This window comes from Geotrypetes seraphini, chromosome 9 (assembly GCF_902459505.1).
Source record: "Geotrypetes seraphini chromosome 9, aGeoSer1.1, whole genome shotgun sequence".
Taxonomy (NCBI): Eukaryota; Metazoa; Chordata; class Amphibia; order Gymnophiona; family Dermophiidae; genus Geotrypetes; species Geotrypetes seraphini.
This window is the reverse complement of record NC_047092.1, coordinates 73670918-73695970: the sequence shown is the minus strand read 5'-3', so window position 1 is coordinate 73695970 and position 25053 is coordinate 73670918. Positions and strand designations below refer to the sequence as shown.

The following is a 25053-nucleotide window of genomic DNA, read 5'->3' as shown; positions in this document are numbered from 1 at the left end:
GACACTCACCGATATCGGAGCGGAGCGTTTGCGGGGTCGGTGCGGTGCCGGGAGGGCCGGTGTCGCAACCGTGGCAGGAGGGCGCTCGAGGGAAATGGAAGGCTTCTTAGCCGGCTTACCTGGGCCCAACGACCCCGAGGAAGGGTCTGGTGGTGTCGACGTCGTCGGTGCCGACTTTTGGGGTGCCGTCGACGTCGCAGCAGTTTCCATGGCAGATCCGGTACCGAACAAAATATTTTGCTGGATCTGCCTATTTTTCAATGTGCGCTTTTTAAGCGTAGCACAGCGGGTGCAGGTGTCAGCCCGATGCTCAGGACCCAAGCACTGCAGGTACCAATTGTGCGGGTCGGTGAGAGAGATCGGGCGTGCACACCGCTGGCACTTCTTAAAACCCGGTTGAGGGGGCATGAAGGGAAACACGGCCTCCGCAAAATCAAAGCCGGAGGCCTGTATGGTGACAACAGGCCCCGCCGGGGCCGGTTCGAAAAAATAATGAAAACTCGACGAGTTTTTTTTTTGAAAAGAAAATTAAAGGAATCCGAAGGAAAAAAAATAGAAGAAAATCGAAAAAATACGCGAGCGGGAAGGCAACTAAATAATTTCAACAGCCGTTGAAACACATGCGACTTCTTCGCTCCGCGGAAACGAAGAAACTGGGGACCACGTACTCCTCCGTCGGGCGGGAAGGCACTCGCGCATGTGCGGTGCGGCCAACTAGAACTTTCTAGTAAAAAGTGTCCGTACTGGGGCTCCGTCGGTAACGTCACCCATACGTTAAGAATATGCTGCCTGCTTGTCCTGGGATAACTGGAAATGCTGCTAGAGAACATGAAATCTCAGATACTTCTGGTGTCCCAGAAATATAGGGATATAAAGAATAACTTTTGTCAGATCATAAGAAGCAAGAAATACCCCTGGAGCCACTGTTGCGATGACTGAACACACTGTCACCATTCAAAAGTGTAATCCAAAGAAAGGCACTGAACGCCTTGAGATCCAGGATGGGCCTCCAGTACTCTGAGCCACTGTTTGGCACAATGAAGGGAAAATGGTAAAACTAGAGAGCATAAATTGAGGTTGCAGGGAGTAATGCTGGGAAATTCTTTTTCACGGAAGGGCCCTCCCCGCCTGGAATGCCCTCCTGAGGGAAGTGGTGGTTAAGAAAATGGTGACAGAATTAAAAAAGGCTTGGGATAAACATAATTAGAAAATGATGATATAAATTAAAGAACTAAAGCCGGTACTGTGCAAACTTGCACGATCTGTGTTCCATATGTTGTGATTTGGTATAGGTTGGGCTGGGGAGGGCATCAATGGGAATTCCAGTAACTTGAAAAATGCGGACATTACTGGCCAGACTTTACGGTAGGTATCCTGCAAATAATGGGATGGTTGGATAGGCTGGAGTGAGCTTGGATGGCAATTCCAGCTGTTGGAACCTAGGATAGTACCAGGTAGACTTTACAATCTATAGCTCAGAAATATCAAAGAAAAAAAGACAAGTTAATTTAATCATGAATTTATAATGTGATTGAACCATTCATGTCTTTATCTGCCATCATTTACTATGCGATTTGCTTCAGGAAATGGCTCTACGGCCTGAATGTCCAAGAGATACTGTGGTGGTGCCCTAACCTTTAGCTCCTTCTCCGGCCTTGCAGCAGAATCCAGAAACAAATCCACGGGGAGACGAAAGAAGTCTATCTCCATCGGGGCCCAGCACCGGAGCGTGAAAGCACTGCTCCGCCCCCCCCCCCCCCATGAACCAGCAGGTGATCCTGCTTGAAAAAAGGAAGCGACAACCGAAACCAGCTCTCCATCGGGCCCAGCACCAGAGAGCGAGAGCACTGCTTCCCCTCTCCCCCCGAACCAGCAGGGGATCCTGCTTGGAAAAAGGAAGCTATAACCGAAACCAGCTCTCCATCGGGGCCCAGCACCGGAGCATGAGAGCACTGCTCGCCCCCCCCCCCCCCCCAAACCAGCAAGGGATCCTGCTTAAAAATCGCAGCGACAATGGCGCGCTGCCGTTCGGCGTGCCGAGTAAGACGCTGACCAATTCAACGTGATTCTCCCAACAGCAGACACACTGTCCTACCCTCAAGAAAATCAGAAGAGCAGAGAGGTAAGGAGTCAACTTATACTCTTCTCCTTTCAAGTCCTAATCTCTAAACTAAAAACCACCTCTGGCCCAACACCGCCAATTCGCCTCCCTGCTTGCACTCACAATAAGAGCACTGCGACACTCCAACCAATAAGAGCACAGCGGCATTCAAACCAAAGCTCCCACATCGCACACCATCCAACCCCTTACAGCACTAGCCCTTCTAAAGGCCCCTCACCCCAGCATACAGATCTCTCTCTGAAGAAGAACCACCCCCCACATACAATCAAAAATGACACCCTGCACAACAAAACTCGTGTTTGTCCTTCTACTACTCTTCCTGCTCCTATCAAATTGGAAAACAGCTGGATACCACATCTCCCCCATCCCAATTTTGACAGTATTCAACAGACATAACCAACCTTTCAGAAAACCCCAACCAACCAGAAATCTAATAGACTGCTCAACGATCACCTATAAAAGCATCCCCCCCAGTTGGGGTAAAAGGCCACCTCCCAAGCCAAGAACAACAGCTCACAACACCCATCCTCAGCCAAGAAGCCTCCTCTATCCAAAATGTACCTACTATCCCTATACAACTTACACTTCAATAGCCTGTGCATATATGAACATAAGATCGATAAGTCCAAAGGCAGACCTAATAAAGGACTGGATAGTTAAAGAACAACTAGGATGCCTATTCCTAGCTGAAACCTGGTTAACTTCTGACTCTGACCCTTGCATAACAGAATTCTGTCCTAAGGGATATAAAGTAGAGCTAGTCTGCCGAGAAAAGAAGCGAGGGGGAGGATTAGCAATCCTAGCCAAAAACAATCTCAACATAAAAGTCCTAGACAAACATACTACCCCCGATCTGGATCTTCTAGCCTGCCAACTATCTGGTGATTCACTCAAAGAGACCATAACCTGTATTCTCTGCTATATAGCCCCAGGAAAATGGAGCACAACAAAACATTCACTTGAAGACTTTATCTTCCAGAATTCTCTAACATCAACCTACAATCTGCTACTAGGAGATATAAATCTCCACCTTGAAGACCATACCTCCAATCAAGTTGAAAGCCTACTCGCCTACCTCAAAGCTCTAACCTACCAAATACTCAACCCCCAAACCACACATGAAAAAGGCCACCAACAAGATATCGTTGCATACATGACCCAACATCCTCACTCACCTGAAATCCACATCTCAAACGGATCCTGGAACCCCTCCCTCTGGTCATATCATTATAAATACACCTTCAACATCAACTGGGCTCAATGCAACTATAAACATAAACCCCACAAATCCCCCATCAAAACCCGTCCAAAAATCGAACCAACCACACTCTGGGACAAAGCAGACCCCGTAATCGAATCCATAGACCCCAAAGAATTCATTCCACAATGGCAAATATTAAGCGAATCTATCCTAAATGAGCTAGCACCAATAAAAACAAAACAAAGAATCTGCAGACAATCTGACAAATGGTTCGACTCCGAACTTCTCCAACTCAAAAGGCACTGCAGACAACTGGAAAGAAACTGGAAAAAACCTAATCAAGATCAATCCAAAACAGCATGGAGATGTCTAATCAAACAATATAAGACCAAACTCAAGGAGAAAAGAAAAGATTACTACTCCAACCTGGTAGGCTTGGAGCCTATAGATTCAAAAAAACTATTCAACCTAGTAAAAAACCTCACCGACACCAAACCTTACCTAGCAGTCCAACGAAAGCACCCACCAACAGCCACTCAACTCGCAGACTACTTCAAAAACAAGATTACAACGATCAGGACTATCTTCAATAACACACGCCCCCACCTCGACGAGATAATAACAAACCCCCCCAATAGGAGAAGCCATTGCAGCAGACAGGATCTGGACCGAATTTCCAGTAGTACACTGGACAGACATGAATCGACTCTACAAAAAATACAGCCAAGCCTCATGCGACCTGAACAACTGTCCCACTTATCTGATAACCAATGCCACCCCCAAATTTAGAGCCAGCCTCATGCAATGGATCCAAATTACACTCACGGAAGGTCAATTCCCGCAGCACCTAGGAGAAATCAAACCAAACAACAATCAAAGTGAGTAAATGAAACTCAACACAAGCAACCTGAGCGACCCCCACACAAACCCTGCCAGCCAAACCCCCTCAAAAAACTCACGCAAAATCACAAACAAAGTCAAAAACCATACCAAAAAGTGAAAAACATGTCCAAAAGAAACAATACTTATCCAAAACTGTCACACAAACGGAAAAACCGCGCCAGGAGGAGAGGTTCAACCGCGCTGGTTTCGGGAGGAGCCCTTCTTCAGGAACCTGGCCTCCAACAGAACACAAGCAGAGAGGAAGGCTGGAGGGCGGGGTCCTTTTAAATATCAGCAGCAGTGGAGATCAACTGCTTTTACATCTAAGCAGTAATGAGACCAGCCACAACCACCGAGAGCACTCAGACCCGATCCTACCAAGAGTGTGAACTCTTCCCCCCCTGCAATCCGCTAAGAAGATCGACTGTCGGCTCCGGGCGGCTTTCCCGCAGAGGAGAGAATCCTGCATTCACCGTGGACCTCATCTGGGGCAGCCTCCTTGGAGCGGCTGGGACACGGGCAGTGTGTCTGGGAGGGAATGCATGGATGGGAGAACATCGCAGGGGAGGGGACATAGGCATCCTGGGACTGTCGGCCAGAAGAAGCCCTTTCTGGATACGTCAATCGCTCCTCCTAAACTTACTTGCTCCACTTCATCACTGACGCTGACCCATTCTGCTTCTATTCCTTTCTCTCCTCTCTTCTACCTTCCAAAGTATTTAGATCAATGCTGTCTTTTTAAAATGTTTATTTTATTTTTATTTTTCCTCTAACTCTACTTTTCACTTCACTATTACCCTCCAGGTACTTTAGTTAGATTGTGAGCCTTCGGGACAGTAAGGGAATTTTCCAAGTACCTTTCTTATTTCTAATCTTAATGTATATTTTCTGTAAACCGCTTAGAACCTAACGGATGTAGCGGTATATAAGAAATAAATTACATTACATAATCACTCCAATTGCGAAAGATCACAAAGGCCCAATAGATAACCCCGCTAACTATAGACCCATTGCTTCAATACCAATATATGTCAAACTAATAGAAGGACTAGTCGCACAATACCTCACTAATTACCTGGAAGACCACAATCTTCTCCACCTCTCTCAATCGGGGTTCAGATCCAACCACAGCACGGAGACTCTACTAGTAACCCTACTAGACACAGCCCGACAGCACCTCAGCTAAGGAAGAAGGATGCTGATAATCCAACTTGATCTATCTGCAGCATTCGATCTGGTCGACCACACCATTCTACTACAGCTACTAGAAGCCATAGGGATTTCAGGCAAGATACATAACTGGTTCCAAGGATTCCTTAAATCCAGAACATATAAAGTAAAGTCAAACGATCTTAAATCAGAAGCCTGGTCCAACCCCTATGGAGTCCCTCAAGGCTCACCACTCTCACCTACTCTCTTCAACCTGTTTTTATCTTCCCTTGGTTCTACCCTAGATAACCTAAATGTAACCTCATTTAGCTACGCTGACAACATTACCATACTTCTACCCTTCGATTCTCCTGACCCCACTTCTACAGAAAAATTGGAAAAAAATTCTACAAGCAGTGGAAAAATGGATGACAGATCACAAATTGAAGCTGAACACAGACAAAACAAAATTTCTACTGCTCGAAAAGGACACAAAACCCTCCATCACAGAACTAGAAAAAAACACCTCCAAATACACTATACAACCCACCCTCAAACTCCTAGGAGTAACAATAGATAGATGCTGTACAATGCAGGTCCAAATCAACAAGACCACCCAGAAAGCATTTCTAACCATGCGCAATCTACGAAAAATCAGAAAATTTTTCAACAAAGTGCAATATAGGCTCATAGTGCAATCCCTAGTCCTCAGTCTATTAGACTACTGCAACATCCTCTACCTTCCATGTCCTGCTACCATGATAAAACAACTTCAGACAATCCAAAACACTGCACTCAGATTGATCTACTCATTAAAAAAATTTGATCACATTACCACTGCCTACCTAGACTCACACTGGTTACCAATTCATGCGCGTATTCAATTCAAACTATAATGTCTATTATTCAAAGCGATAAATGGCACAGCCCCCAATTACCTAAACAACCGCCTGAACCAAAACCTCACCACTAAGACAAAGAAGATCTAAGACTCCATTTACCTACCCCCCACTCAAAGGCACCCAGCGCAAGAAGATGTTTGACAGTCTACTAGCGACGCAAGCAGCAAAACAGAAATCAAAACCCAACTATTCAAAAAATTTATCCAGATGTCCTAACTCTAACCCTGGAGTCCCCTCCGTGTAATTCCCTCAACTGTAATTCACCAATCTTCTTGTAATTCTCCTGGAAATGTCCAGAAGTCTCTTTTGTAATCCGCCCAGACTTGCAAGGTATGGGCGGAATAGAAGTCAGTAATGTAATGTATCTTGTGTCCCTCCGTATGATGTCCAGCACCCACTAGTCTGCGGAGATCCATTCCAATTCGTGGTAAAATGCTGACAACCTGCCTCCAATGGGAGGAGGCACTGTCAGATTCATGGTGCTATTGGGACTGCATGGACTGGAGTAGATGTAGTGATGTTTAAACCCCTGGGAGTATCCCTGGATGGAGAAGCCTGTGGCATTCTAGCAAAATCTGCATAAGGGACAAAAAGTATCACAACCTCTCTCCCATGAGGATGTCGAAGCTTGCCATCCAGGAGAGCCTGAGGGCAGCAGCTCACCTCACCAGCCATACTGTCATCCAGCCCCTTGCAAAACAGCATCTGACCTTCTTAGTGGCGCCTTAGAAGCCACATCTCCGGCCCAGCGATAGATCCAAAGCATCCTGTGAGTAGACACTGCATAAGCCAAGACCTTGCCTAGAACTCTGATGGGGGGGGGGTCATAACAAGACATCCATTGCATAATCCATGCCCTCCAGCACCAGCTGGAGCCGTGTGACCTCTTCTGCTGAGGGCACTCAGCATAATCTCATGTGACAGGCACTTGCCACAAACAAGGCCACTGCTGCTTTCTTGATGCCTGAAGAATCCACTTTCAAAACGCTTCTGGAAGTCTTTAATCAACAATTCTCCCACACTAAGGAGGGCTATGCTGTAGTGACTTGAGCCACTGCTGAATCTACTTTGAGCTGCTCAAACGGCTGTTAAAATTCTGTGCTTAAGAGAAGGCTTACACATAGCCATTGGCAGTCTTTCCCAAATCCATCTAGCCACACACGACGAGCTTCTTAAAACACTGAAAGAGCTCAAACTCTCTAACACAATCCTTGACCCTTGCCCATCCAGTCTCCTTCTATCCACTGCAGACACCTTGGCAGAATCCATCCTCTCCATCATAAAAACCTCCCTATCAACTGGGAAGATTCCACTCAGCTGGAAATCTGTCATTAACAAACCCACCCTCAAGATACCTACCCTTGACCCAAATGACCCAACCAACTACAGGCCGGTCTTTACCCTCCTATTCGTATACAAACTCCTGGAATGAATAGTGCTCCACAGACTACTACCATTCAAAGAAGAACAAGGAGCCTTATTCCTCTTTTCAATCCGGCTTCTGAATAGGCCACAGCACAGTGGCAGTTCTCCTAAACATCAATGACGACAGCTGGTCAATGCTAGACAAAGAAAGTGATGCCCTATTAATACTACTAGACCTAAGTACTGCCTTTGACACCACTGATCACCAGCTCCTATTGCACAGACTCATTGACTTTGGAATCAAGAACTCTGCCCTTTGATGGTTCACCTCCTTCTTACAACAGAGAACACAAACAGTGCTCCTAGGCCCAAACAAATCAGAACCCAAACCCATCAAATATGGAGTTCCCCAGGGTGCCCTGCTGTCCCCACTCCTATTCAATCTATACATCAGACTAGTCATTGATATTGCCCAGAAATATAACATCAAAATCCATTCCTATGCCGATGACATACAACTACTCCTCCCATTAGGTGAGAACCGATTTGCCCAACTCACCAACCTCCAACACTGCCTCTCTAACATGAAGAATTGGATGACAGACAACAAACACCAGCTGAACGCCTCTAAGACAGAATGCCAGCTGAATGTCTCCAAGAAAGAAAAACACCAGCTTTACCCACCCAACATTATCCTGGGAATCCATCCCCCCTAACAGCAAAGGACCAAGTGTGCAGCCTCAGAGTGATAATGGATGGCCACCCATCCCTCTCTGCCCACATCTCTCAGGTGGTCTCCACTTCTTTCTACTATTTGCGCCAACTAAAAAGGATCGAACCTTACATCTCTAAACCGAACCTGGCCCAGCTACTCTATGCCTATGTACTCTCTAGGATGGACTACTGTAATTCCATATTTAACAAAGTAACTAAAAAGGAACTCAAGTGCCTTCAGCGAGTCCAAAACTCAGCGAACTGCCCCCTATACAGCCTCAACTATCCCAACCCCATTTCTCCATGCAGCACGCTGGCTACCTGTGAACAAACGCTGCATATTCAAGGCCCTTGTAATAGCTTACAAAAGATTCCACATCACCTCCTCCATCTACATTACATCCAAGCTACACCAGTACAATCCCACCCGCCCCCTCCACTCAGAAGCAGAGAGACAACTATGCATCACCTCCAGGAAGATCTCTCCAAATGGAAGCTGCACGCAAATGATCCTACAGCCACTTCATCCCTCAGCTATGGAACCAACTACATGAGCAGATAAGACCACAGAACTCATTAATGACCTCCCGAAAAGAAGTGAAGACCTTCCACTTCAACTGAACGGGCAGACAGACCCCTCTATATGAATGTTTGTTTTGCAACCAGTCATGTCCTTACTTTTGTAAATTACTGTGGATGTCTCCGTGCAAACAGTCATGTCCTTAGCTACTGAGAATGTCTTTATAACCTAATGTCCTTACTTTACTGTGATCTTTTGTAATTTACTGTGGATGTCTCTGTGCAAACAGTCATGTCCTTTACTACCGTGAATGTCCTTTTGTAACCCATTCTGAGCTTCTGGGAGGACGGGATAGAAATTAAAAAAAATAAATAGATTCTCAGAAGTATCCCTGAACTAGGGTACTGAGATGTGGATGCACAGGAAAAAGTATATCAGAGCATTAGAGTGGCTCATGACAGTACACTGAGATGCAGAGGGCTGAACCTCCAGCGTCAGTACCTTTAAGGCATCTGCAATAAAATGGGGAATGGACGCCAACTGAAAGAGCCTGCATACAGAGGGGTCATCATCCGGGATCAGGGCTACCTGAGGTATCCTGCTGAACCGTTCTGCAAAGGGTATCAGCATCATTCAGGGTGGAAGCAGTGTCTGGAGACAAAAGAAGCAGAACAAATAAGATCAGAAAGGCTTCTGCACGGTTTGCTTGCAGAAATAAAGACTGCACAGGGGAGTACAGGAGGAAAAAAAATGTGTGGTTTTCCGCAAGACCCAGTTTGCGGGCTGAGATAAAGCACCTTTTGCATTGATTCCAGAGGGGACATAACATATATCTGGACTAGTTTACCTACCTACCTACCTGTGACTTCATACACATTGCCTTTTCAGGAAAAGACCAAAAACATATCTCTTCCCCCAGCAGACTCTATTTCTTCCCAGTCCTCTTCATCTCATAGATTGCCATCCCTTAAGTAATCTGACAATATTAGTCTCACTTCTCAACAACACTTTACCACAAATGTTACCCATCTTGCTGAAAGCCAAAATGATTCCCTGTTGAAAATTGTGGGATATAAGAAGTTGGATTGTATTGTAACATAATTTAGATAACTTTTTGTATTCGGCAACAAAAAGATGTTTTTTAGATCATTAATGTAAAGTATTGCTATATCTTTGAACAATTACACCAGCACATCGACTGTAGTGATTTGTTAGTTCTGTTTTGCATATAAAACCATTTTGCAGGCAGTTCTATTAGAGCTTTCTTTGACTACCAGATCTTGCTCCAACTTCTACACTTCTCCATAACTTACATTTCTTACAGTTTCCGACAGGTGAAATTGCTAACTGGAAGCCTAAGGATATTATTTTAAAAATAATTGACTTTTACAATGCAAAGGAAAGCGATCTTCAGTTTCTTTTTTTTTTTTTTTTGTTCTCTCATTTTACAACTTTCCTCTCTCCTATTATTATTATTATTGGAGTTCCCTCTTATTTTGTCTTGTGTGGTTTTATCTCCTGTTATTTTATTTATTTGTTCATTTTTATATCCTATCCTCCCCAGAAACTCAGAACGGGTTACAATAAAATAAAAATTAAAAATTAAAATTATTGTTAACTGTTCTGTTATTGTTTAAGGAAGGATGGTATATTAAATGAATGTATACCATAAACCAAGTAGGGAGGAGGAACCTAAACTATAGTTACATGATGCAAGGTTCCACATTAGGAGTTGCTACCCAGGAAAAGGATTTAAGTGTCATTGTTGATATGTTAAGTTAAAACTCTTTGCTCGATGTGCTGCGGCGGCTAAGAAAGCAAACAGAATATTAGGACCACACCTATAAATACTGCATGCAATTTTGTTCACTGCATTTCAAAAAAGATATAGCAGAATTAGAACAGGTACAAAGAAGGGTGACAGAAATGATAACGGGGATGAGACAACTTCCCTATGATGAAAGGCTGAAGAAAGCTACAGCTCTTCAGTTTGGAGAAGAGATGGCTGAGGGGAGATACAACAGGAGTTTATAAAATACTGAGTAGAGTTGCGGGCAGACAGGCAGGGAGGGAGGGAGGGAGGGATCCCCGCCAGTGGCTTCAGCAAGGGGCAGGCAGGGATCCCCAGCGGCGCCTGCAGCCTCTGTGGACTGGTCGGCTTAGGGAAGGGGAGGGGGTGTGGGCAGGCGGGGCAAACAGGGATCCCCGGCATGCAACTTAATTTTGGGACAAAGATGGAAGGCAGGGAGGAGGCACAAACTCGACACAGAAGGAAGGGAAGAGGCTTGAACATGGGACACAGAAGGAATTGAAATGGAGAATTGATGGGCATGAGTGTGTGAGTGAGAAATGGTGCACATGGGGAAAGGAAGAAAGGAAAATTGGGCATAGAGAGAGAGGAATGAGGTAGAGATGCATGGGGAATAGAAGGATGAGAGGGAGAAATGTTGGATATGGTGGTGGAGAGGGCAGATTGAAGGGGATGCAAGGTGCAGGAATGTTGAATGTATAGAGATGTAGGGAGAAATGTGGCATTGTGCTGGAGAGGGGTGACAGAAGGAGACATGGACATGGGACTGGTGGGCAGTGGAGAAAAATGATGCACATGATCCAGGGGATGAGAGAGGGAGAAATGTTGGATGTGGCAGTAGAAGGGGGTGGGAGAGATGCCTGGATCTTGCAAGACAGATGGACAGTGAGAGAGAGAGAGGGAGACCTATTGCCAATAGGGGTGGAGGAGAGAGGAAGAAAAGTTGGACTCATGGTTGGGGAAGGGAATGTGGTCCGGAAGATAGGAAGTGTGCAGGAGCCAGAAACAAAGAAATATGGGATGCACAGTCAGAAGGAAATGCAACCAGAGACTCATGAAATCACCAGACAACAAAGGTAGGATAAATAATTTTATTTTCAATTTAGTGATCAAAATGTGTCAGTTTTGTAAATTTATATCTGCTGGCTATATTTTGCTCTATATTTGTCTATTTTTCTATGGTTGTTACTAATTGCCTTGACCTCTTTGAAAACCCCCCAATATAAATGATAATTAACATTTTCCCTGTGTACAGTGTGCTTTATGATTTTTTAATTTTGTGCTTACTATTATGTATTAATAAGATTATATTGTGTGTATATGAAAAACGGATGGAAGAAATTGCGTTAACATTTAGTACTATTATTATGGGGATGGGGTCAGGGGTGGAGCTTGGACGGGTCTGGGAGGAGCTTGGGTAGGGGTACTCAGTTGGTATTTATTTAGCTTATGGGGTACTTGGTTTGAAGAAGTTGAGAAACACTGTTCTAATCAGAGGAATTTTTCCCTTATTTGCTAGGCTGAGCAGAGATGCACCCTTGGCGGGATCATATGCCATCATTTTCCAAGATGGTGCTAGACAGGAGTGAGTGAGCATTGCTCCTGCCTTTTCCAGGTACTCCCTAAAGTGGAAAAGGGGGGTTGGATATGGAAGAAAGTTAGTGCATTAGACAACAGGCAAATTTTTTCTAAGTAAATTGGAACAAAGAGTGAGTAAGCTTGGAGGAGAAAGAGGCACCAGTGAAGCTTACTAGCTTTTTTACCTAACCCTTTGCTGGCTCATACCTGGCAGTAATTTTCTCGTATTGTATTCACTTAAAAACTTCTCTATATCAGGGCAGAATATTTTAATGTACTGTTTGCTGATGGCAACCATGCGAGTTAACTCTCACACTGGACCCTTTCTGCATCATTCATAGGCTAACATGCCTGTCTACCCCTTAACCATGTGATGCAGCCCACAGTAGCTTTCTTCAATGGCCCCTGAAAACTTAATGCAATGATTCTAAAATCTGTCCTAAGGGAACCTAATCTAGTCAGGTTTTCAAGATATCTATAAGTGAATATTTATGAGATGGATTTGCATACCAAAGAGGCAATTTATGTAAACTGATCTGAAGAATATTGATTTTGGATATCTTGAAAACCTGACTGGCGGTGCTTTTAATGATTTGCAGACACACCTTATTAAGAAACTGGTTTAATAAAGTTTCTTTGCCTACAGACACAAAAAAACAGGAGAAAATGAAAAATTAGATCTTAGTGAATTTTCTTCCCTTTAGTCCCAAAAGATCAATCCAGACTTGTGCATTGTCTATCTACCAGCAGGTGGAAATTGAGATTTGCCATAAATGTACAGCAGCATCCCCTTCAATATTTTCAAAAACAGAGCAGTAAGGATGTAAAGGAGAGTAAAAATCTCCTTTCTCTGACAAAAAAAAAATTGGCCAACAAACCATGAAAAAACTGGAACAAAACACAAACAGTGCAAACAACTTGCAGCAGAGGACATCACCCTCAGCATCAGAATATAAAATGGTTCTTACCTTCCTTCCTTTCTTGTCTATAAATTTTTTTCTCTTAAACTATGTCTGCAAACAAACTCCAAAATTTCAGGGTGGGAACCCCCCTCCCCCTGGCACAAAACCCGACCTGAAACAGAAAATTCCAGGGAGGACCTCTGGATTAATCTTTTGTGACAAAAGGAAATAAAATCATCAGGTAAGAAATACACTTCCTTCCATTACATCCCAAAGATCCATCCAGAGACTTGCAGGATGTAAAAAAAGCAGTCCTTGAGTAGGGTAAACGCATGGTGATCCCTGCCAAAAGGATCAAAGTTGCCAAAGGCCTCATGCTTGTATGCACATTAGATCAAGTTGCAGATCTGCAGATTTCATCAATAGAAATAACCTGCAACTCTGCAAAGGTGTGCCCTGGTGGAATGTGGCTTGAGACCCCTATAGTAGGGATCTCTCAGCCAAAATGTATGCCAAAGAAACAAAGTTTTTGAGTCACCTAGCAATGGTAGCTTTTGTCTGCTTGTCCTTCTTGCAGCCAGCAAACACAACAAAAAGATGGTCCAAATGCCTGAAGTTGCTGGTGACCCCCCAAGTATTTTTACAGGACTCTGTGGATAGTCAAACACTAAAGGGAATGACACTCTCCCGGATAGTCTTCCCTGCAAAAACAGGGAGGTGAAACTGGCTGATTCAGATGGAATGCTGACACCACCTTCAGAAGGATTCATTCTGACTGAAACACTTGGTTCAGAAAAACAAAGAAAAGGGTCATGGCATGACAAGGCCTGTAACTTATACCTTCCTGGCTGAAGTAAAAGCCAACTGTCTTTAGAGTGAGATAACTTCAGTGTGAGCCTATCAAGAGATTCAAAAGAGGATCGCTGGAAGGTAGACTCCATGAAGGACACACTACCTGACTGGGGGGCTGTAAATAGCTAACCCCTCAAAAGAATGAACATCTGGATGCTCTGCCAAGGGTGTCTTCTGAATGTGGCCCTGAAAATATGCAAGAGCTACGACCTGGACCGTCAAAGAATTCAAGGATAAACTTTTCTTAAGATATCTTGCAGAAAGGCCTGAAAAGGAGAAATACCCATGGAAGAACAAGACTTGAAAGTCCTCCAAAATCTAGCATAAGCCACCAAGGTCAGCCAGCAGTGTAGTTGTGACATCTTCCTGATAACTTTCTTCCTCAACTGTGACCTTTCAAGGGTCATGCCATAAGACCAAAGGAGGAGGGATCCTCCATTTGTACATATCCCTGTATGAAGAGACTTTTTTTTACAGTCAGATTATCTCCACACACCACAGTCTTCTGGGCCAATCTGGTGCCACCAGAACCACAAAGCCCTGATTAAGCAATATCCTATGAAGGACCCTGCTTATCATCAGCAATGGGGGAAACACACAGTCAGATAAGATTGGAGCAGAGCATCCTTGGAGATGAACTCCCTCTATCTGCTGAAGGACCAGGATGCTTTTGCATTGCTTTGTGTCATCATATCTAAGATGGACAAGATCAGAAGAAATACTTCCTTGGAGAGCTCCCACTCTCCTGGATCCAAAAGATTCCTACTGAGATACACAGTTGTTACAAAATACTGCAATTAGACTGATATTTTATAAAAATAGATTTCAGCATGTTACTGCACTGATGAAAACTTTACATTGGATACCAAGAGTGAAGTTTAAATGTGCATGCTTAGTTTACAAAATAATGTAAAGTCAGTTAAGCAATCAAATTGTTCCTTTAACATTTTATGCCTCAAGACAAAGAAGCCAAAGATCTGTTTCTTTATATTCATTAGTCTTTCCATCAGTTAAAGACATTCAATCGATCTTGTTCTATTCCATTTCTCTCTTCTGCTCTATGGAATGGTTTACCGCTAAACTTAAGAAAATGTAATTCTTATTCAGCGTTTCAGAAGCAGTTAAAAACCTTTCTGTTCAATGTATAATCAGATTAGTTCTAAATCTGATCTAAACCTTATTGCAAATCGCTTGAGCTCCATGGTTAATGGGGATGATGTGGTATATGAGAGGAAAGATTAGATTAGATTAGATAATCTTCATGAACATTACGCATGCTCACAACGTGCACTACTGAGTGAGATGAGCCTCTGCCATGACACAGACCAATTTGCCCCTCAAGAGGATTGCAAATGCTTGCATGGTATTCCAGTGGTTGATTGGCCACAGCACCTTTCTCTGTAACCACAGACCTTTGGTCATCTGACCTAGACAATGAGCTCCCTAGCTGGAGAGACTGGTATCTGGTGTCAACAGAGATGCCTCTCTGCTGGTGTTCCAAATGTCTCCAACAGTGAAAGCTGAACTTTGTTTGGGATATCCAAGATGTCAGCCCAGCCTTAATTTGCTGGCCTTACCAATGTCAGCAAAGGCCTATGGGAGATCATATCATTCAAATCTGACCTTAGGGCATGTCAGTGCAAACAGCTTTAGATTGCCCCAGAATGCCTAAATTACATCAGTGCTTAAAGGTAACAAAGGACTTTGGTATAGCTAAGAGGTGCGAAGAGGTGCTAAAGACAGCTAAGATGTGCCAAGATGTGTTAATGTCTGGTGCTCAAGATGAACAGCTTAAGATATACAGTAAGCCCAGCTGCATGGTCTAACACAAATAGTTAGGATTAATCAGAAACCATTGTCAGAGTGAAACTGGAAATTACATTTGACTCCAGTCTGTGAGGGACAGGTTCTCCCTCTTTTCTTCTCCAGGTCTCTCATACCCCACTCACCTTATTAACCATTGTTTTGTTTCAAACAGTTTACAAAAGATAGGGGTACTTAACTTCAATACATTCTATTTTTAGAACAAACCTCAAACTTATAAATATGGGAGATTAGAACACCCCCTTCTCTCTCTCAGGAACATCACCCCCACTCCTCTCTCTTTCTTCTGGACTCTGTAAGGCAGGTAAACTGTCTTTTCTCTTTCATTCACAGGAGCACAAAAGCAGTCTCTGTATTTGTAAAGCTTATTTCTATCTGTACAATTGTAATGCTTGATGTATCTTTATAAATCTTGCTTTTCTGTAATATTAAGCCTATATCTGCACAATATATATATTCTTAAGTGCAATCTGTTTTTATTAAACAACAAGCCATATCAAATACAAACAGCAGACAAAAGCATTGGCAATAGTCCCCCCCCAACAAAAGAAACAGGGCTCCCCACCTCCCAAGAGGACTGGACTCTGATGTCCTCTCAGGTTACAAAGAACCCTTGACCCCCAACCCCCCCCCCAAAGCAGACCCCTCCCCATACCCCCCCACCCCGCCCCCTCCCCCAGATCAGACAGGCGGACTGGAATACAACTGCAGTCTATTCAAGATACTACTACGCACCCTAGGAGACAAACTGTCCAAATAGGGAGTCCAAATGTGAACAAAGTCCCTGCTCCTTCGCCGTGAGGAAGAAGCCAGAGTGGCCTCCCAACTGAGAAGGCTATGTAATTTATTCCTCCAATACCAGAATGAGGGAGGAACATCCGCCAACCAGAAGTTCAATATACACTTCTTCCCCAAAATATAACATTTGCTCAAAAACAATTTCTCAGCAGAAGTATACACAGAAAACAGAGAAAAATGTGCAAACAACATATGAAATGCAGAAACAGGAACAGAAACCCGTAACAGCCCCTGAAGAAAGGAAGCCAAGGCCCCCCAAAAACTCTGAATACTTTCACAATCCCAAAGACCATGATAATAAGAGTTCACCTCCACATGACAGGTGAGACAGTAGGGGGTATCAACGCAACCCATATGATAGGCCCGGCTCTGGGAGGCATACGCTCTCATCAAGGTCCGGAAGTGGCACTCTCGAAGCTCCGCACTATGCACCAAAGCTGGGACAGCACGCAGAGCCCGAGGCAAAAGACCCACCCCAAGCTCCTGCCCCAAATCCTTCTGCCAAGCCTGCAGCACCCAGGAAAAATCCCGCGGCGGTCTCAGGGCCCCAAGCTGTTTATGGTATAAGGAGACCGAGATCCGGGAGGCAGGGTCCACCTCCCCCTCCAAAAAAGCGCGAAAACTGATCCCAAACTCCAAAGAAAGAGAACCCCGAGGAAGAGACTGAATATAATGCCTCAGTTGGCAATGAGCAAAAAAAAGACCCGAGGGAGGCAGACAACCACGCAACAACTCATCACAGGATAGAAGCCCTCCGTCCTCTCGCAACACCTGAAACAACAACTCAAATCCGTGAGCGCGCCAGCGCCCAAAGACAGAGGGAAACAACCCTGGAGGAAAGGCACGATTACCGGTCAGAGGCAACAACACACTGACCTGAGGATCCTGCCTCCAAAAAGGGAGCAGCCTTCGCCACACTTCCCAAAGGGGGCGAAACAAAACACTACGGCGACTGGAAACTGGTAACTCCACCAACCGAGCATGCAAGAGAAAAAGAAGATGAAAAGGATAAAAATAATCACGCTCCATGGAAACATCAGTATAAAGATCCGTACCCAAGACCCAGTCCCGGATGTGACGTAAAAGACAGGCCTGATTATAAAGAGCAATATCCGGCACCCCAACACCACCCTGGCCCCAAGAGCCCACCAACAACTGCCACCGCAATTTAGGCTTCCGACCCTCCCACAAGAACCGCGACAACAAGGAGGAGAGGGCCCGGACATCCTTACGCAATAGATACAATGGCAAAATCTGTAAGACATAAAGCCACTTAGGGAACAAAACCATCCTAAAAAGTTGCACCCTCCCCAGCAAGGAGAGAGGCAGATTACGCCAAGTGGCCAACACAGTACTGGTAGTAGAGAGCAATCGAGTGACATTCAACCGGTAAAGATCTCGAACATTCATGGACAATTGGATGCCTAAATAACAAAAAGAAGAATCCGCCCACCGTAACGGGAAGGTCCCCCTCCACGACCGCCGAAGACCCTCATCCGAGGACAAAGCCTCCGATTTCTTCAAATTCAAGGTGAACCCGGAAAAATCCCCATATTCCCTAATACTTTCCAAGAGGGTAGACAGGGAGCGCTGTGGATCAGTCAAAAAAACCAAAAGATCATCGGCAAAGGCCGCAATCTTAAAATGAGAGGCACCCAGCCGAAGGCCACAGATGTCAACGTTAGATTGCAGCTCCCGGATCAAGGGATCCAAGGAAAGCACAAACAGCAAGGGCGACAGGGGACAACCCTGACGAGTCCCCCTACGAATAGAAAAAGGATCCGAAAAACCCCCATTCACCGAAATCCGCGCCACAGGATCACCATAGAGCGCCAAAACAGCATTAAGAAAAAAGGGGCCAAAGCCATACGCCCGCAACGTGGCAAAGAGGAACCCCCACCACATCCGGTCAAAAGCCTTATCAGCATCAAAGCTCACCAGTACGGCGGGGCCCCCATCCACACCCGATTTCTCCAGGGCTAGCAAGATACGGCGAAGATTCTTGGAAACCGGTCGATCACGCACAAAACCAACCTGCTGTTCCGATATTAAAGAAGGCAACACCCGAGCCAACCGATTCGCCAGCACCTTAGCCATCAATTTCGTCTCAAAGTTCAGCAGGGAAATGGGCCTATACGAGTCCGGCAAGGTTGGATCTCTGCCCGGCTTCGGAAGAACAATGATCGCGGCGGAATTCAAATAACGGGGCAGAAACCCCTTGGCCACATTTAAATTGAAAATTTCAGACAACAACGGAGAGATCTCATCGACCATCAACTTATAGAATTCCCCACGATAGCCGTCGGGTCCCGGAGCCTTGCCCAGCGGACTGGCACGAATCGCCCATTCCACCTCCTCCGCCAGCACAGGACGCTCCAACATTGCAGAGTCCTCGGCTGAGAGACAAGGTAAATCCAAGCTGTCCAAATAGACCCCCCCGTCCAGAAGATCCGGGCCTGGCGAGGCATACAAATCAGCGAAAAAGTCCCGCAGGATTCGACTCACTGCCTCAGTCTTATGATGGAGCACACCCTGCGCATCTCGCAAAGCGGTGACCCCTGCGGATCCTCTATGGGGACGCGCCAGGCGCGCCAACATCCTGCTACTCTTGTTGGCAAACCGAAAGAGCTGAAATTGAAAATGCTCCCGAGACCGCTGAGCCCCCCTATGTAGGAGCTCATTCAAGACCTGCTGCGCCTCCAAAAGCTGTTTTTTGAGCTCCAACGTGGCGGCACTAGCATAACTGCACCTCAGAACCCGAACCCTGTGCTCCAAGTTAAGAATCTCTCTGTGGCGAGTCTTAGCCTCAAAGGCGACAAAGGCCACAATTTCCCCCCGTAACACGGCCTTCGCAGCCTCCCAATAAAGAATAGGATCCTCGCGATGTTGCTGATTAGTACACTGAAAATCCCCCCATTTGGCCAACAAAAAATCCTGAAAACGGGTATTACGATATAAATGACAGGGGAACCGCCAGGAAACACCCCCCCTCCCCCGGGGCGACCCCCAAAGCCAACGAAGGCTCACCCAAGCATGATCCGAGATTTCAATGGGTGCCAGAAGGGCCTCCCGAACCATAGGGAGCAGATCCCGAGAGAGAAGAATTAGATCAATGCGAGAAAGTGTCCCATGCGCTCGGGACAAATGGGAATAATCCCGCTCCACCGGATGAAGGACTCTCCAAACATCCAATAAGTTCAAAGAAGAAGACAACATTAAAGCCCCAGTGCAGGTCCTTAACGACTCCCATCCCACAGAGGATGAACGATCCATCCGCGGGTCAGGAACCTCATTAAAGTCTCCTCCGAGAATCAGAGGAATATCCCCAAACTTCAACAAAAGGTTACGCAACTTCTGAAAAAAGTGGGCAGAAGGATTGTTAGGAGCATAAAGATTACAAAACAATAAGGGCTTATCGTTAAGAGAAACCGAGGCAATAAGGTACCGGCCCCCAGGATCCCGAAGTACCTTGTGAGTTTGCAGATGAAGGCCCTTGCGAAAAAGGATCACCACTCCTCCTTTACCCCCCAGAGCCGGCGCCTCCAAATGTGTACCCACCCACCATATATATATTCTTTATGCAAGCACTCTTAGCTGTCTTAGCTGTCTTTGCCAGTAATTTCATTTCCTAATGAGAATCTTCAACGATGGTATTGAACCCCAGACCTGGCGGATTGTAAGGCCGCCTTTGCTTCAACCTTACCCCTCCAAAACCTTACATTTTGGGGGCTAAACCTTACACAAGGGATATGATACAATAATTCACGGAGGTCGGGAACCAACACCTGAGAAATGAGAGTTGAAGCGGACTCATGGGAAATCTTGCCCAGGTCACAACATCCAGAGTTGATGCCATAGTGCTCAAAACCTGTGCATAATCCCACAACCGAAGGGAAAGGAGCCAGAGTAAACTGGATACTTGGGATACAAATCTGACCTGCCTGGACTTCAAGAGGAAAACTCTCTCTGCCCAGGTACTGAACACAACTCTGAAATATTCAAGGGGCTGAAAGGGTCTAAAATGGCTCTTTAAGAAGCTGAGACTAAAGAAAAGTGACCACCCTGCCATTGCCTGGACACTCTCCCATAGGAAAGAAGCTCTGATAAGCCAATCATTCAGATAGGGGTGTACCCAAATGCCTTTGCGATGAAGGAAGGCCGCTACCACTACTATCATCTTGGAAAACTATCATCTTTGGAGCTATTGCCAGCGCAAAGGGCATCACCTGAAACTGATAATGACCACACTCAAAGCAGTTTAAATACAGTTGCTTCAAACATTTCCACTATCTGTCCCAGTGGGCTCATATCTAGCTAATGTACCTAGGGCATTGGAGGATTAAATGACTTGTCTAGAGTCACAAGGAGCACAACCTCACGGTGCTGAGGCTGTAGCTTTAACCACTACACCACACTCTCAGAGAAACGCAGGAAACACTGGTGAAAAGGTCAAATTGGAATGTAAAAATATGCCACCTTGACGTCCAGAAAAGGAAGAAATTCCCTAAGCCACACAATGTGATGACAGATCACAAGATTTTCATTTGGAAATGCCTGATCTTGAGGTCTCAGTTCACATGCTTGAAGTGGAGCACTGGATGGAAGGATCCACCTTTCTTGGGAACAATGAAATAGATGGAATAGTGACCCATCGCCCTGTACATTTTCTGGACTGCTAGAACTTTGGTGGAGACCTTACATGGGAAATCTGAGAAAAATAAATCTGTGAGCAGAACAGCAAATTCTAATTTAAAGCTGCTTCAGTCCATGTCTAAGAACCACTGCTCTGCAATGATCCTGGTTCATTTTTCAAGGAATATGGAGAGATATCCTCTGATGGGGACCCCTGAGGAATGGGTCTACAACCTATCATTGGGCAGCTAGGGCCATTCTGGAACTGGAAAAAGAGGGCTGCCTGTCCTCACAAAAGGACTGCTTTTTCTGTCAAAAGCGTGATCTATGAAATGAGTCGGACTTCCTGGGCCTGTAACACCTTGCATCTCTAAATCTGGAATAAGACAGAGGAATGGAACAGGGCTTTAGATTTATCATCCTTGAAATGCTGTACTTTAGACTCCTAGAGGACAATATCTTTAAAGATCTAGTGGTCTACTCTAAATATTCATCAAAGAGCATATTTTCACAAAATGGGAGGTGCACAATGCCTGAGCCAAAGCCAATATGTGGCTGTGACTGCCAAAGATATTTCCTTAATGGAAGATTGAAGCAGATCATATAACAAATCCACCAGACATGCTAAACTGGCTTCCAGGTAAGGCAGGTATCAAGTCATCAGTTGTAGTCGCTTTTTAAACCCAAATCAAGCAAGCACAGGCAGCATAAAAGCCACAAACTGTGGCCTGCAAACACAAATTTGCTACTTCAAAGAACAGCTTAAGAGAGAATTCCAACTTTCAGTCTAGGACATCCTTAAGGGCCATTCCACCTTCAACAGGGAAAATAGTTTTTTTAGTCACAGCAAAGAGCCCTCCTTATATAAATGAAAGGACTCTAATTCCTGAGCAGGAAGAAAATAAAGTTGAGAAATAGTTCGAGTCACCCTCAATCCTGCATCAGGGAATTCCCACTGTGTAGAGATGAGCAAGTATGTACACTGTAGTATGAATATGAAATGCTTTAGGAGATTTCTTTGTGTGGTTCATTGATAGAACTACAGCCTTAGCACCCTGAGATTGTGAGTTCAAATCCCACACTGCCTCTTGTGATCCTGGGCAAGTCACTTAATTCCCTATTTCCACAGGTACATTAGATAGAGTGTGAGCCCACCAGGACAGATAGAGAAAAATGCTCAAGTACCTGAATGTAAACCACTTCCAGGGGTAGGGAACTCCGGTCCTCGAGAGCTGTATTCCAGTCAGATTTTCAGGATTTCCCCAATGAATATGCACTGAAAGCAATGCATGCAAATAGATCTCATGCATATTCATTGGGGAAATCCTGAAAACCCGACTGGAATACAGCTCTTGAGGACCAGAGTTCCCTACCCCTGACTTAGGCTATAAATGGTATATAAATACTAAAATAAATAAAATAAAAAATAAATAAGTTGAAATGTAACATTTGAACTGAGGGGTTTAGGAAAAGAGATGTTAAGTAGCTCCAAAGCTTTTGTAATAAGGGAAAACAGCTCTTTTTTATGAGAAGCCTAGTCACTGTGGGATCATCACCCTCCTCAGGAGGAAGTATTTTCACTTAAAAAAAAAATTTTTGGTTACACTTCTAATCTGGATGGAACACCTATTCATGATACAACCATATGAAAATGAAGATATTATTTAAAAAAATGCAGACCAAGCTATTCTCTCTTATATAATGCCACCTCAGCCCTTCCAAAAATTTTTGAATGATGCAGGTAGGCGCTCTCGTCTGTGCATCGCACCAAATACTCATTTTAATACTAATTTATTTATTCATTCACTCATTCATTCAATTTTCTATACTGTTCTCCCAGGGGAGCTCAGAACAGCTTAATGAGTTTGTTTTAATATATCTACATCTAGTTTTTAGCCGCTGCTTTCATGAACGGTAAAAAACAGCACCAAAACCCTTTGAGCATTAGGCCCACAACAACATCTGTGGAAAACTGGCTAAAACCAATCAAAATGGAACGCTACAAGCCCAGTAAGCTTTAAGCATTGGCTCCAGTATCTTTTACAGCAGAGCTCTTTTCTCTCTTTGTCCACCTGCTGGTAGATGAACATAATTTGCAAATCTCTGATTGATCTTTGGGACATAATCAGTTTCTAAAAGATCTACGGAATTTCCCGTCCCTCCTCTCCTCCTATTCCCTTCAAAAAATAAAAATAAATTCACTGCAGATAGTGTTGGAAGGGTAGGGAAGGAGAAGCAAGAGAGGTCTCGGCCTTAACTAAACTTTCTGGGCTTTAACAACTATTTAAAAACAATAGCAATTAATCAACAGAAAGGGTACCCAAACTGTTGCACCTTCCATAGTCATTATGAAGATGTTGCATTTAACTTTGCACCATTCAGAGGTTGTGTCAGCTTCAGTTCACTTAGGTATTCACTGAAACACAAAATTTGAATAAGGACTGCGTAACCTTTGCACAAAGCTATATACTCCTATACAATCTTTTTTTCCAAGCTAATAACTGTATGACACAGTTTCATGTTATTAATAGAATAAAAAATGGCAAATAGCTACAATAACAAAACCATTTACTCACATACAGCTACAGAAACATTTCTTATCCAATCCTTAAGTTTTCACAGGACTACCTAAGAAGATGTAAAGGCTAAGAAGTAGAGAAATTTCAGTTGCCTTGGGAAACAAAATTAAATCATAAGCTCTTTGAGTATAGGGAAATACCCACTATTCTGCAATGTAATTAAGTTTGAACTTCTATTCATCAGTCTAAAATATGATACTCTCTTTTTTTCCATTTAAAGATTATATAGACATTAGGGGCCAGATGCACAACGCTCAGCCAACCTGGTAAAATCTAATCGATTTTGATTTATTTATTCAATTTACTATACTGTTCTCCAAGGAAAGCTCAGAATAGTTTACCTGTCTGTCTCGGCAGGCTCACAATCTATCTAATGTACCTGGGGCAATGAGGAGATTAAGTGACTTGCCCAGGGTCACAAGGAGCTGCATGGGTTTGAACCCACAACCTCAGGGTGCTGAGGCTGTAGCTCTAACCACTGTGCCACACTCTAGTATTTCTGAGTTGCGCTAAGCCTAAACAGATTCAAAGCAACTTACAATGTAAGGAATTGGAGAATGTATGAGTATAATACATTATAGCAGTTTGAGGAAGGCTGAGTTATGAACAGAGTAATGGGGAGAGAGAGTGGAGGTTCTATGATTGCTCTGGTATAACATTTGAGTTGAGTATGGGATTTAGTGACATTAAGTATTTCAATTCAGTTATCTATGGAGAGTTGAGGAGAGTTTTTAATTTTTTTTCAGAATCTTTACATAGAATGTTTCCATGCTGATGTCAGGCGGGAGGTTGTTCCAGGTCTTGGTGCCAAGGTAAGTTAAGAGCGAGTCGAATGTGCATTTGTATTTAGCCCCTTTGGGAGAGAGAAGGAGTAAAAAGTACCGGGTTGGGAGCGATTTTCTTTTACAGAGCTATGCACACACAAATAGAATACAAATCATATGTATGCTATTTGTGCGGAATAGCCCCATAAAAGGAGGGGAGGAACTGTGCCCGGCCCCTGCTCAGAAAAGCAATCGCTAGGCACAGTTCATCCTACTGCCTGCAGCTGCAATTCTCCCCCTCTGCCCAGCTGATGGTAGCTCCAAAGCCGCGATCAGCTAAGAGCTGGGAGAGGGGAGAGCAGCAGCTGCCAGCTCAGCAGACCGGGGCTCCTCCTACTGGCTAGCCATGATCAGCTGATCAGGGTTTCCCTCGCTGGCTCTGGAGCTGCCCACTGGGGT

At 44.5% G+C, this 25053-nt stretch overlaps 1 protein-coding gene across 11 annotated transcripts in view; it reads right to left on the bottom strand.

Moving 5' to 3' along the window:
• The window catches only part of USP15 (ubiquitin specific peptidase 15), a 323996-nt gene that overhangs the window by 239577 nt on the left and 59366 nt on the right, over positions 1-25053 (bottom strand). For 2 of the 11 annotated variants that reach the window (XR_004540670.1, XM_033959063.1), the window contains one exon: positions 9357-9506. The exons of the other annotated variants lie outside the window; for them this stretch is intronic. Coding sequence is in view for 1 of the 2 variants with exons in the window: in XM_033959063.1 (XP_033814954.1) it covers positions 9357-9411 (55 nt within the window). In the remaining variant the exon portion in view is untranslated. The remainder of the gene's footprint in view (positions 1-9356; positions 9507-25053) is intronic. 11 annotated transcript variants of the gene reach the window in all.